The following is a 14,179-nucleotide window of genomic DNA, read 5'->3' as shown; positions in this document are numbered from 1 at the left end:
TCAGTGAATGGATAGTTATATTGCACGGCAACAGAAGCAGAGTGGCTGAAATACCAGTTAGGCTGCTTCTTCGCCCTTGGTCTCTCTCTTTGAAGCAAGCAACAATGGCGCTTCCATCCGCATTCCAGGAACGGCTCCACCACATGGACCGCACTCGATGTGAACGCCTCTCTCTCCTCCAGGTTTCATTCTTGTTTGAAACTTCGAATATTTTCTATGCATCCAACAAAACTAAGCGTAATCAAGCCCTTGTTCGTTGCAGGCGGAGAAAGAGTTGCAAGCAAACAAGTCTCGCGTTTTGGCCTCCAAGCTCGCCAACATCAGAGCCACCGAACAGAGATGCTTCCTTCTCGATAACAAAATTGCTTCCCAGAACTTCAACCTTCTCTCTCTCACTTCTCAAATCCACAATCTCGAAGCCAAATACGATTCCCTCTCCCAAATGTTCAGGTTAATGCCACCTCCCTTAATTACTCTTCTGGGATTGGAATTGGAACTGATTTTTGGCACTTTAGGTCGATTCAGAACGAGGTGGATGAGCTTGAGGAGTTGCGGGAAAAGAGGGATAGGTTTTACGAAGCTAAGATGGTGGAAATGAAGCAATTCAAGGAGGTTGCTGACGAGTTTGTGGTGAAATGTCGAAGGGACGTTCAGGGTTTGAGGAATAGAGTAAATGAGGTAACATTGTCATCACAATTTGATGCAACATTTCTACTGTTTTTCATTTCATGAAAAAATTTATATTGGTGATTATTGATATGAAATTATTCTGAGATTGTTGCAAATTATTGAGATCAATATAAAATTCATTTTCACGGTGTTGTAATACAGTCGAATACATCTACTTGTAAGTTTTTTAAGGTAATTAGGTGGTTGAATTAATAACTTCAACTATTGTGATAATATATGATAACAACATACTTTTATTCAGAAGATTTTTAAAGTAGTAGGTGGTCGTTTGTGTATAAATTTCATATACATTAGGTGTATATAAGAGTTTCAAAAATGTTACGAAATCAGCCACTAAATCAAATATGTATTTATACATCTCTTGTTTAACTCATTTTTAATGTGTATTTTATATAAGTGACTGATTTTGTGTACGCAGTAGTATGGTAAAAGTTTAGTTCTTTTATAAATTTGTTGGATCCTTCTTTTTCAAGAAATGTGTGATATATATGTCATACACTAGCTCCCACAACCTGCTAAAATGAAATTGGCTAACTATTTGGGAGATTGATCATCTGTGAGATCTATTTGCCTTCTTCTTCTTCCATATATTAGATTAAGGCCAATTCTCTGGTGCCTGTAACTTTGGTGCTGAAATTGCCGAAGTTACCTTTTATGGTAAATTCTAAATATTAAAAAATAATTTACTTTTATATTTTTTAATTTAAATATTAAATTTTATCTCATTTTAGTAAGTTAGGCAAATATATATAGGCACCATAGCATGCACCTTAGATTAAAAGGAATGTTAGCTTCAGCTTTCCATCACATTGCTTCATCATGCTATCAATATGCATAAAGTGCAGCAAATGTGAGGTTAATATGGTGCATTGCAAGGAGATTGAACTGAGCTATGGATTGTGTTCTGTATTTTCAGTTGAGGTCATCTTTCATTGAACTGAAAGGTAACAACCAGAATTCATGTAATTCGGAGATAGCTATGGCAGAAAAGAGAAGGTTGGAACTGCAGGCTGAAAAGGAGTGTGTTTATAGAAACTTGGCCTCTAATCAGCAAATAAAAGCACAGTTGCAAAAGCAGCTTCAGAATATTTTGATTAAACAGACTCAAGAGAAGAGAAAGTGAATAGACCTAGAATTTGTTACTACCTAGCTAACTTTGATCATCAGCTACACGTTGGATCTCCCTGTGGACACTATTGTTTGCTGTGATCGGAGGATGCTTCTTGGGGACTCACCACCTCATTCTATACAAAAAGGGACAAGAATCATGGCTTGCCAAGATTGTTAATTGTAAAGAAATGCAGTAAGCCAGTAAATATCAGTTTTGTAACAAAACACAATCTACATCTGATGGTATATTTCGCATTTTAGAAACAGAATTTCATGATCAAAACCTATAAAAGGAAAACACGGTTATAAAAATTTACTCTAATATTCTAAATTGGAAACCTCAAATACATAGATATTAATAAGAGTTAATATACATGCACTATAAAATGCTTAATTTTTTTCGTTACATTATTTTTTTTTCAGTCTCGTTCAGTAATCTAAGCCCACGTAGATAGAATTCAATGGGTAGATAGAATTGAATTTAAGCTCAACAAAAAGTAGTTTTCATCCGGATGTAACTTGGGGCCCACGGCATCGCCACTTTTATGAGAGACGCAGAAACGAGAAAAATGAAAGTCACATTGTTGTGCAAAAGTTGAGTAAATGACTAAATGCAAATAGAAAGAGTCACCTTAATTACCATGAGGAGGAGCTTAGTTGCCCAATTTTTTTATAAAAAAATTAGTAGTACTTTTTTAAAAAATAAAAAATAGTTAAATTGGTTGAAATATTTTATTATGACTTAAAACACACAGTTTTATTAGTAACTTTTTTATTCACATTTCGCAGTTTAGCTCTCTATTCAACAAGAAGTTCTCTTAATTGATAGATTGATTTGCCTGATATTAATTTTTTCAGTTTCTACAGCTACTACAGAGCGATCATTTTCAGCAATAAAAATAATGAAGAAAGAAATTGAGAAAAAAATTATTGAAAAGTTTAGTTTTGATTCAATTATTGAAAATTTTAAGTCACTAAAAATTCAAAGAGTATCATTATAAACTATTTTATATTTTTTATCTGTAGAATTATTTATTTATTATCTTATTAGTAACAAACTTAAAGAATAATTATATTTATAAATTTTATTTTAATAAAAACATTATTATTAAATTTTAATGTTAAATTTTTGGCCTTTCAAAATTTTGTTTCAAACTCTGTCACTGATTACCATAACCGTGAATAATAATAGAAAATTCAATTTATCTTTTAAGTTTTAAATAAAAAGTTAAAGGACTTTGATATTTTTTTTGGGAATATATACAAGAGTTATTTGAAAAAAATCTTGATTCTACCTAAAGTAGATGATGAAAGACTTTGAAAAAATGTGTGTGTTGAATACTATTGTGCATCAATTCACTGAATGTATTATTCCCGGTGTAATGCAGAGAAAAAACTTCTTTGCATAATATAATATCTCACAAACTAGGAATAAATGCAGCCAAACTAATTGTCTAACCACTCCTAACCGTTTCTGTTATTGGAGTTCAACTCTTCTGTCCTATCTCTCCCCCCACACCCCCCAAAACTTAAGGGTACTCTTTAAGTGACCTTAAGTTTGTTTTTGAAGCGTGTAAAGAGTAAAGACTGATAAGTAGAGGAGTTTAGTTAGATATCAGCAATTTAATCTGTGCCTGGGATATTAACTATATATAAGTTTTGCTGGTTCACTCTCTCCCTAACAAAATGCAGTCTGAATTCGAAATATTTGCTTCGATGATGAAGAATTGGATTGTGAAATAATTGAACTACACTTGTATTGTCGCAATATATAACTGGAGTGGTTGGAATGTTGTATTACAAAGATAAGATAACAAATTCTGGAGCCAAACAATCTCTGAAGTAGTATCTGATAAGGCTCTAAAATCTGCTTCAGCACTTGATTTTTTGCTGGACCATGCAATCAAATTATCTCCTATGTAAACACAATAACCAGAAGTAGAGTGTCTATCATCCATATCCGAAGCACAATCTGCATTTGAAAAAGCAAAAATTCTCAAGTTAGTGCAGGGATGAATAGTTCCAATTAAGTATCTCAAAATTCGCTTAACATCCCTCCAATGAGTTTCAAGAGAATTATGCATATATTGTGCTACTTTATTTACTGAATAGAAAATCTCAGGTCTAATGAGGGTGCAATATTGGACAGCACCCACCACAGTCCTATAGTGTGTAGGATCACGAAAGAAAACAGCACCATCTTTTGTTAATTTTTCTACTGTAATCATGTGAGTGGGGATTGGCCTGGCATTAAGCATGCCAGTTTTGTCAAGTAAATCACAGATGTATTTGTTTTGGCATAAATGGCATGCACTTGAATCAAGTTGTTTAGCTTCGATTCCTAAAAAATAACTAAAAATGCCTAAGCTCTTTAAAGAAAAAATGTTATGCAGCCGTTGAATAAAAAAAAGAAATAGCCATAGGCTGTCCCCTGTTATTAAAAAATCATCTACATAAACATGAACATAAATAATAGAGTTAGATGATGAAACCAGGCCTGTTTCTCTAGGTGATTTCTTTGAAGCCCCTGTGTACACTGACACATGGTTTTCCAAATCTATCGACCCAGATGTCTTTAGGTTTGGAGTAGCTTTTCGTGTCGTGGACATGGCAACACGTGCGTGTAACAAACCTAGTCTGTTACTGCCCGTTGTCGAGGAACCACCTATTGTTGATTCCTTAGTAATGTCTGATTAACACTTACAAACTATCCAGGTCTTGCATTTGAACGCTGTTGACGTCCCATCGAGTTAGCTAGTGTTGGGTGAAAGGGATTTAGGAATGAATAGCAGGCAAAGTAAAGAAAAGGAATTCCGGCTAACTTTCTCTATTCCTTAAGGTTGAAAGACTTTGAAAGAATATACGTGTGTTGAATTCTATTGTGTATCAATTCACTGAATGTATTATTCACTCTGTTATGCAGAGAGAAAACTCCTCATTATATATCTCACAAATTAGGAACAAATGCAACCAAACTAATTGTCTAATCACTCCTAACTGTTTCTGTTATTTAGGGGTGCACAGACCCGGCCCGGCCCGGTTCCGAACACTTTAGAAACTAATTTGGAGTGATTTCATCGGGTTTAGGGTCGGGTACGGATCTCAAAAATAGACCTGGTCATTATTTCGGGTCGGGTCCGGACCATAGTTCGGGTCACCTGAAGTCGGCCCGGTGGCCCGGTCATCATACACAATTAATATTTTGTGTTATTAGTGATGGATCATGACTATTCTTACGTGAAATTTAAGTATTGTAAACCTTAATATTTTGTATTATTAGTCATTATAAGACTATAAGTTAATGTTTTATGTTTAGAATGCATAAGATTTTAGACTAATACATAAGATTGTGTTATTTGTATTGATTTAAGTATTTGGTATTATTAGACAATATTAGTATTGATTGTGGTTATGCTTTAATATTGATTGTGGTTATACTTTAATTTTGAAGAATGGTTGGTTCTTGTTATATTTTTCTAAGTGAATTTTACCATGTTAACTAATGGTTGGAGCCTTGAAAATTTGGATATTTTTACATGCTAGTTTACAAGAAAGTATCAACGTAATGTAATGTGAACGGCCCGATTTTCACCCGGTATAATTGTGGCCCGAAAGTGTATTGGTTTCATCGGGTCTAGGGCCGGGTTCGAGTCGGGTCTGGGTCACATCAAACCCGGCTTCACCCGACCCATGTGCACCCCTACTGTTATTTAATGCAAAGTTTTTTGAAGACCTATTTAAATATATATTCTTTGATTTCTTATATTTTTAAAAATAATTTCAAGTTTTATTCATTTAATAGAAAAAATAAATTAAGACACTCATAAATTACAATGTCCTATAAAGTATTAATATTAGTGATGACTCCAAAATTCTAGACTCTAGAATCTTCTTCTTTGGGTATATAGACCATAGAGGGAAAGAATAGATTGTGAAAACCGAACCAGTCATCAAATTGTTTTAATTATTGGTTCACTGATTTTCTGCCTAACCGGTTAAACTGTTGGTCCAACCAACAAATCATTTTAAAATAAAATAATAAATAAAATATAAATAAATACAAATTTACTGTTAGAACTCAGAAAGTTTAGAACCTCAAAATGTTCTGAAGGTAAGTGAGGAACTAATAACCTTGCTGATAATAATGTTCTGAATATTTTTGTGTTGAATATGATTGTCAACTCAATAAAAGAACAGTTTAGAGGAAAAAATCCCAAACGAAAAACATAACAGAAGAAGAAATAATCTTAACTAAAAATCAGAATAAGGAATAAGTTCAGAAACAAAACTCAAAACAGAGCCAAAGCCCAAAATAAAAAATTAGAACGGAGAACAAATAATTATAACAAGAAATCAGAAAAAAATAATAACAACCAAGACCAAATGATCAGATCCGGAAAAAAAAAACAAATTAACTATAAGTAAAAAAGGAAGGTTGAAATTCAACAGCTAACTGCAAATAAGAAAAATAGATGCAGGGTTTCAGAGAGCTGGGTGAAGGATGTGGAGGAATGCGACTGTTGACTGCGCTGCACCGCGGAGGACGACAGCAGCTGTGAGTTCCGCGGATGACGACGGGCGACGGGTTCGAAGTGCGACTGCGGGAGAGGGCGACGTACGAGTTCTACGGAGGACGACGGGCGACGGCCGCTGCGACTGCGAGGGAGGGAAAGGGTGAGCCAGGGACTGCGACGGTAGAGGGGTTGAGCGGCGCTGAGGAGGAGAGTGGAGAGGGGCTGAGTCTGAGGGTTGAGGGAGAGACTGGAATAACGGCGCTGGAGGAGGGGAGAGTGTAGTAGTGTATTGGATTATTAGGGTTAGGTTTAAACGAGGGATTGAGAATTTGAGATCAGGTTTTGAGTTTTGACGACGGCGTTTTATGAGAACCCGTCGGCTACCGGTTCGATCCGACCACCCAGAAATCTTCCGGTTCAGCGGTTTCTAAACGGTTTGGAATTGGCGGGAGGCCGGGAGCAAACCAAATCGTATTAGTGTCCGGTTCGTGGTTGGACCGGTACGATCGGACGGTCCGATCCAGTTTTCAAAACCCCTAGTAAAGAAAATCCAAACAGCCCGAAACGCCCGTCATTTTGTAGTATAATTACCATGTAGGTTCTAGCATTTTCCACAGCATCGTATATAAAACTCAAAATTCCATAACAACACTAAACACACCACTCTAACTGTGATTTGGTGAAGAAGAGGAAATGGCGGAAGAGCTATCATTGGATTTGGAAGAGCTTCGTCACCTCCACAGCATCGCCAAAAGACCCCGAACCCTCTCTATCCTCTCCAACGAGATTCGCAACCTCGAGAAGGTTCTTTTCTTAAAAAAGAGATAATTATATGTTTTTCCTTTTCCCTTTTTTTTTATACTTTGAAATCTAATTTCTTCGTCATTGCTTTTTGTTCGTTATTTGTAGTTATCATCAGAGGCGTCTTCTGGAAAGGCTTCGCAGATTCCAGCACCTATTTCAACCGCAACTAGGGTTCCATCCGAAGCCGCAATCCATTATTCTCCCCTTGCATCCTTCAGTTGGGATCAGGATAACGATAAAGTTAAGGTAATCATCGGTTTTTGAATGTAATCAACAAGTAATACCTTTTTCTTGTGCTAATCACATGTTTGATTACTCATGGTGGACGCTGCTATCAGAGGAAACAGATTTATGACATTATAAACGTCAATCGTGCGACGTCACTAGAAATATGCATTTGTTATCTCAATTTTTTTTGTTATATTACTATAAACAAGTTAATAAACAAGTTCTATTATAGGTGTGATTATTTTGGTAACTGATGAAAAATGTGTGAATCAATGATTTAGTAACTGATTTTTATTGTGTACCGAGTATTTTTGTATTACAGTATTCCTAAATATTGACTCAAGTAGATATTTCCAATGTATTGAAATCTTAATTTTAAAAAAGAGCGATGTTACATGATCAAATTGGTCAACAAAGGTATGTTTATACTAAATACTAAATCCTATTAGTATAAAAATAAAGTATTAGTTCAAAGTGTTGGCTAATATTGATAAAAAGTATTGGCCTCATCATATTTCTGGTTAAAAAATGGTCAATTTTACTCATGTTAGTAGGTAGGGAGTATGTCTTCGAGCATATATTAGGAGCATAAATCGTTTGTTGCAAACAAAAGAAATATATGGATATTGGATAAATACCTTAGGGAGTTTGTTTATATTACCATAATATTTGACATAGTTGAGGTTATCTGCTACTGCTACTATGTTTATTAGCATGAGACTTATGTGGTAATGATGCTTTTATTTTATTTTAATTTTTTGGATGGCAGATATATGTTTCTCTTGAGGGAGTTGATGAGAGTAAGATTCAGTCTGAGTTTAAGCCAACATCCTTTGATGTTAAGTTCCACGACATTCTAGGGAAGAACTACCGGTGTGCAATACCAAAATTGCACGATGAGATAGTGCCAGAGAAATGCAAGATTTTGGTCAAGCCTACAAGGGTGGTTATCACCCTGGTCAAGGCTTCCAAAGGAAATTGGATGGATTTGCACTTAAAAGAGGACAAGGTATTGTATTGTAATTCTTTTGACTGACTTTACTGGCTTCTTTCCCTGCTAATCAATAGGATAAAGTGGTAACTTTCTTTTGTTAATCTTACAGCTGAAGCCTAATTTGGATAAAGAGAAAGACCCAATGGCAGGAATCATGGATTTAATGAAGGTAAGATTCTGTTTTATTGTTTTCCTTTTTAATAATGAATATGATTTATTGCTATTTTCCCATTTTCGAAAGTCGAATTTGAGATATATTATTAGGATTTAAGGGCTTATGTGATGCACATTAGCCAATGTTGTTTATCTATTCTTCGTATTGAATCAGATTTCCTAAAGTGAAGATAATTGCAAAATGAAATAGTCAGATAAATTATTGGTTTATGGTTTAATGGTGATTAGTCCTTAACATGTTCTCTTTATAACTTTTCCACTTTAGGAGATTCAAATTCCTTAGTGATATAAGTTATTGTAGCTAATCATGGCTACTTATAGTGAAAGATGTATTTGTAGTTTCTTGGCTTTGATACGGAAAACCCTGAATGTGACATATACTAAGCATGAATTTTAAATTTTTAATATTGCAGAATATGTATGAGGAAGGGGATGACGAGATGAAGAAAACAATTGCAAAAGCATGGACTGATGCAAGAACCGGCAAGACGGCTGACCCATTGAGTGGCTATCGTTGAGCAAGGAACTGGTGGTGTAAAAATGTCAATTTTCTTTTTCTAGAGAATCGGTTGCCCGTTTTAGTTGCATTTTGCATGAATTGAATTAAATGAATGCTTGGCACTGTGTCAATGGCATTTGTAGGTGGAGCAGATGTGAAGTTATTGTTGCTTTAATTTTATTAAAACACTAGTTTTTTTTTTTCTTTTTCTCCCCCTTTTTCTTTTGGTGCCATCGTCAATATTACAAAAATTTTATCCGAATTGGGTGGCTTATGGCGATTATTAATATTTTTCATTACCTACTTTCAATTGAAAAAGTAAACTCATTATTAATTCTTCCCACGTTATCACTTATCAATTATCATACTAGAATTGAACATTCTATTTCAGTGGGTTTTTCCCCGTCTCTCAAGTGTGGAGATTGTAAAGAACTATGTTTTCGAAAAGGATTAAAGGAACAATGAAGTTTTGTGAGGGTTTTCAATTCATTTTAAAATTATATTGCAAATTTATGAGGTTTAAAATCTTACAATAGATTTACAATGTAATAGTAGTTTTGTTGGGATTAGAACTACCACAAATACCAAAAAATCATTCACAAACGTGTGAATACTATAGTGTAGATGACAAATTGAAAAGAAACAAATGTGGTTAACATTACATATTATGGAAGACTAATTGAATTGAGTGGAAATTTGGAAATTAGTTTAACGAGTGAATGGAATTTGAAATATGATCATTTATTTAATTAATTTTATATCATTAAACATTAGATTAAATGATCAATTTGATAAAATTATTTAAACTAATGGTTTTATAGAAAAGATTCAAATTTTTGTTGTGATAAGATTACTTACGTGAATGCCTATTTATGTGGTTTAGTATTTTCAAGATGCATTTAATATCCATTTGAAAAACTATTATATGTACATCTATAAATAGAGGATTAAGCCTACGAAAGTAATACACAGCAATAAAGTATTCCTCTCTCCCCCTTCTTATACATTGTTAATTATTATTGGCTCAGGCAATGTGATAGAAAACTCCGGAAGAACTATAATTTTGTTTCCTGGAGGAACAAAATTTATAATAAATAATGCACTATTGTCTACCAAGTCTCGAAGAAACTTGTTGAGCTTTAAAGATATTTGTCAAAATGGATATCATATTGAGACAATGAATGAGGGAAATCATGAGTGTTTATGTATCACAACTCATTATTTGAATAAAAAGGTTACATTAAAAAAGTTGCCCTCACTTTCATCTGGGTTGTATTATACCAAGATTAGTGCAATTGAATCACATGCCATTGTAAACTAGAAGTTTACTAGCCTAAATGAATTCATAACTTGGCATGATAGATTGGGTCATCCGAGAACAACCATGATGAGGAGAATTATTGAAAACTCTCATGGACATTCACTAAAGAACCAGAAGATTCTAAAAACTAGTGAATTTTGTTGTGCTGCATGTTCTCAAGGGAAGTTAATTTTAAGGCCATCACAAGTAAAGATTGGATTTGAGTCCTCTGAATTCCTAGAAAGGATTCAAGGTGATATATGTGGATCTATTCATCCACCGTGTGGATCTTTTAGATATTTTATGGTCCTGATAGACGCATCTTCGAGATGGTCACATGTGTGCTTATTATCTTCTCGCAACATGGCGTTTGCGAGATTACTGGCTCAAATTATTCGATTGAAAGCACAATTTCTAGAAAATTCAATCAAAGCAATTCGTCTTGATGATGCTTATGAATTTACTTCCCAAGCTTTTGATAATTATTGTATGGATAATGGAATAAGTGTTGAACATCCAGTAGCTTATGTTCACACACAAAATAGGTTAGCAGAATCACTTATTAAATGCCTCCAATTAATTGCTAGACCCTTACTTATGATAACAAATCTCCCAACCTCGGTTTGGGGCATGCTATTTTACATGCCGCAACACTTATTCGTTTGAGGCTAACGAGTTACCATCAGTTCTCTCCTATGCAATTAGCTTTTGGACAGTAGCCAAATGTTTCCCATTTAATAATAGTTGGATGTGCGATATATGTTCCTATTGCACCACCTAATCGCACTAAAATGGGACTCCAAAGAAAATTGGAGATATATGTTAGATATGATTTTCCCTCTATAATGAGGTATCTTGAAATACAAATTGGAGATGTATTTAAAGCCCGGTTTGTGGATTGTCATTTTGATGAATCAAAATTTCCAACATTAGGGTGAGAGAATAAGTTTCCTGAAAAGGAACTTAATTGGAATGCATCATCGTTGATGCATTTAGATCTTCGATCAGGGCAATGTGAACTAGAAGTTCAAAAGATTATACATTTGCAAAGAATAGCAAATGAATTGCCTGATGCATTTTCTGATACAAAGAGGATAACCAAATCTTATATATCAGCGAAAAATGTCCCAATTCGAATTGATGTCCCAGTAGGACAAATAGCCATTGAAGCAAATACACGCCAGAAGTGTGGCAGGCCTGTCGGTTCCAAAGATAAAAATCCTCGAAAGAAAAAATAGGTAAATACTATTCCTATTGAAAAAGACACTGTAAAGACACCTGCAGTTATCCAAAATTCTGATATAATTTTAACGCAAGAAGACGTTCAGGTACCAAAAAATTATGCAAATGATGAGATCTCGATAAATTATGTCTTTACAGGAGAGAAATGGGACCGAAATAAGACAATTGTTAATGAAATATTTGCATATAATGTGGCATTAAATATCATGCATGAAAGTAAGGATCTTGAGCCAAGATCAGTCGAAGAATGTTGACAAAGGAATAATTGGCCAAAATGGAAAGAAGCCATGAAGGTTGAATTAGACTCACTTGCAAAACATGAAGTCTTTGGACCTGTAGTCCGTACACCAGAAGATGTAAAATCTGTTGGATACCGATGGGTATTTGTGAGAAAATAAAATGAGAAAAATGAAGTTGTGCGCTACAAAGTCCGACTTGTAGCACAAGGTTTTTCACAAAGGCCCCGTATAGTTATGAAGAAACGTATTCTCCTGTAGTACTGCATATGCATTTAATGGATGTGGTAACAGCCTACTCATACGGCTCATTAGATCGGGATATCTATATGAAAGTCCCTGAAGGACTAAAGATATCTAAACCATCCAATGAATATTCACAACAGTTATACTCAGTCAAATTGTAAAGATCTTTATATGGTTTAAAGCAATCTGGACGAATGTGGTATAATCGTCTTACTGAGTATTTGGCCAAAAACAGATTCAAAAATGATGATATCTGCCCCTGTATTTTCATAAAGAAAACTACATCTGGATTCATTATTATTGCTGTGTACATGTGGGTATTTCAGTGATATAACTGATTATCCGAAAGAAAATGAAATATTTTGCTAAAAGTGTAAATCCCAGATTTCATTGACTATCAATCCACATTTTCAATCTTGGTATAAAGTAAAACTATTTTTATATTTTTAACATCATTAAATTTACAATAAAAATATTTTATGTATGATAGAACCTCATCTGTTTTCAAAATTATAAATTTAAAACACTTTCAAAGCTTAGAAATTATAAAAAAGAGTATAACAACTAACAAGTAACAAACAAATAATATTTCAGAGATAAGAATTTGGACTTTTAAAAAATTATCCCCTTGAATTCCTTATTAATAGCATAGATAATAGATATTCCATAAAATATTTAGAGCGAGAAAATTTATATTTTTTATTTGTTAAATACATTTAACCTCCTCCTTTTTAAAAAATTGAAAAACAAGTCGTTGTTAAGTACTTAAGCATGCTATCAAGATAAGTTATCTTATCACCATCTTACTAATTACAAATTTAATTTCTATTGACAGAGCAGCAGATACGAAAACCAGCCTCATCTTTTCTTGTTCTGCCTGTGCTCTCTTCATTCACACTAGTATTAGTATACTTAAATTCACTCTCTTTTCAACCATCCAAAATTTAGTAGACAAACATCACACACACAGCCAAGCAAAAAAGGAAAATTAATTAAAAGGATAAAAAGCAAAACGATAATTCATTGGTCGTGTTTGTACGTGAAGGAAACAAAAAAAGAAAAAAAAAAGGAATCAAATGCCGTTTTACTCCAAAATCATGGACGAAGGAGCAGCTGCTTCAGCATTAGCATCATCAGCAAAGGCCAAAACCAGAAAACCCAAACCCAGTCTCATCTCTCGAATCCACGCGTTCTTCCACGCCATGAACCGAAAACCACTCCTCAAACAAACCCTAATTACATTCTCTCTCTTCTGCGTCCTCTACGCGCTCTTCAACGCCTTCTTCAACCCTTCCCTCGACGCCGACACCACCGCCGCTACAACCACCGTGCGCTCCGCCATACTCGCCGCCGCCGGAGGTGGAGGCCGTGGTGGCTCCCCTCCCGTTAAAGTCTATTTGTACGATCTCCCACACAGGTTCACCTACGGCGTCATACAGCAACACTCGCTGGCGCGTGGTGCACGTGCTCCGCACACCGTCTCGTCGCTCAAGTACCCTGGCCACCAGCACATGGCGGAATGGTATCTATTCTCGGATCTTACCCGACCCGACTCGGAACGATCCGGATCGCCAGTTGTTCGCGTCGTGGACCCCGAGGAGGCGGACCTGTTCTTCGTTCCGTTTTTCTCTTCGTTGAGCTTGATTGTCAATCCTATTCGGCCCGCGGGCTCGGGCCCGGGCCCGGAGAAACCCGCGTACAGCGACGAGGAGAATCAGGAGGCGCTGGTGGAGTGGCTGGAGGCGCAGGAGTATTGGAAGAGGAGCAACGGAAGGGATCACGTGATCGTTGCTTCGGATCCGAACGCGATGTATCGGGTTTTGGATCGGGTCAGGAATTGCGTTCTGCTGGTTGCGGATTTCGGGAGGTTGAGGCCTGACCAGGGGTCGCTGGTGAAGGACGTGGTGGTTCCTTACTCACACCGTATACGGAGCTACGACGGTGACGTCAGCGTAGAGAATCGCAAGACGTTGCTGTTCTTCATGGGCAATCGGTATCGCAAAGAGGTGATGTGATTTTTTTTTTTATGCATGCAATTATTGGTGGTTGATTGTTATAATTGTGAATTGGAAACCTTGATGTTAATTTTTTGACACGGTGTGTTTAGAACCAATATTAGGATGAAAAAATTCTGTTTAAAAT

At 35.5% G+C, this 14,179-nt stretch overlaps 3 protein-coding genes across 3 annotated transcripts in view; all 3 read left to right on the top strand.

Annotated features, from left to right (window-relative positions):
- Window positions 1-12: 12 nt before the first annotated feature.
- On the top strand, window positions 13-2,097 carry LOC107484126 (uncharacterized). Its single transcript, XM_016104743.3, has 4 exons — window positions 13-182; window positions 263-450; window positions 516-678; window positions 1,607-2,097. Exons 1-4 carry the CDS (start codon window positions 105-107, stop codon window positions 1,811-1,813), a joined length of 636 nt encoding a protein of 211 aa, XP_015960229.1. The 5' UTR covers window positions 13-104; the 3' UTR covers window positions 1,814-2,097.
- A 4,823-nt stretch (window positions 2,098-6,920) lies between these two features.
- On the top strand, window positions 6,921-9,216 carry LOC107484132 (uncharacterized). Its single transcript, XM_016104749.3, has 5 exons — window positions 6,921-7,118; window positions 7,224-7,364; window positions 8,116-8,355; window positions 8,450-8,509; window positions 8,928-9,216. Exons 1-5 carry the CDS (start codon window positions 7,008-7,010, stop codon window positions 9,030-9,032), a joined length of 657 nt encoding a protein of 218 aa, XP_015960235.1. The 5' UTR covers window positions 6,921-7,007; the 3' UTR covers window positions 9,033-9,216.
- Window positions 9,217-12,859: 3,643 nt separating this feature from the next.
- The window catches only part of LOC107484130 (probable arabinosyltransferase ARAD1), a 3,547-nt gene continuing 2,227 nt past the window's right edge, over window positions 12,860-14,179 (top strand). Inside the window, exon 1 of the mRNA XM_016104748.3 lies at window positions 12,860-14,043. Within this exon, the coding sequence (XP_015960234.1) occupies window positions 13,114-14,043 (930 nt within the window). The 5' untranslated portion in view covers window positions 12,860-13,113. The remainder of the gene's footprint in view (window positions 14,044-14,179) is intronic.

The sequence above is a fragment of the Arachis duranensis genome, chromosome 4 (assembly GCF_000817695.3).
Source record: "Arachis duranensis cultivar V14167 chromosome 4, aradu.V14167.gnm2.J7QH, whole genome shotgun sequence".
Classification (NCBI taxonomy): Eukaryota; Viridiplantae; Streptophyta; class Magnoliopsida; order Fabales; family Fabaceae; genus Arachis; species Arachis duranensis.
Note: the sequence above shows the minus strand (reverse complement) of the source record. Positions and strands in the feature narration are given on the sequence as shown.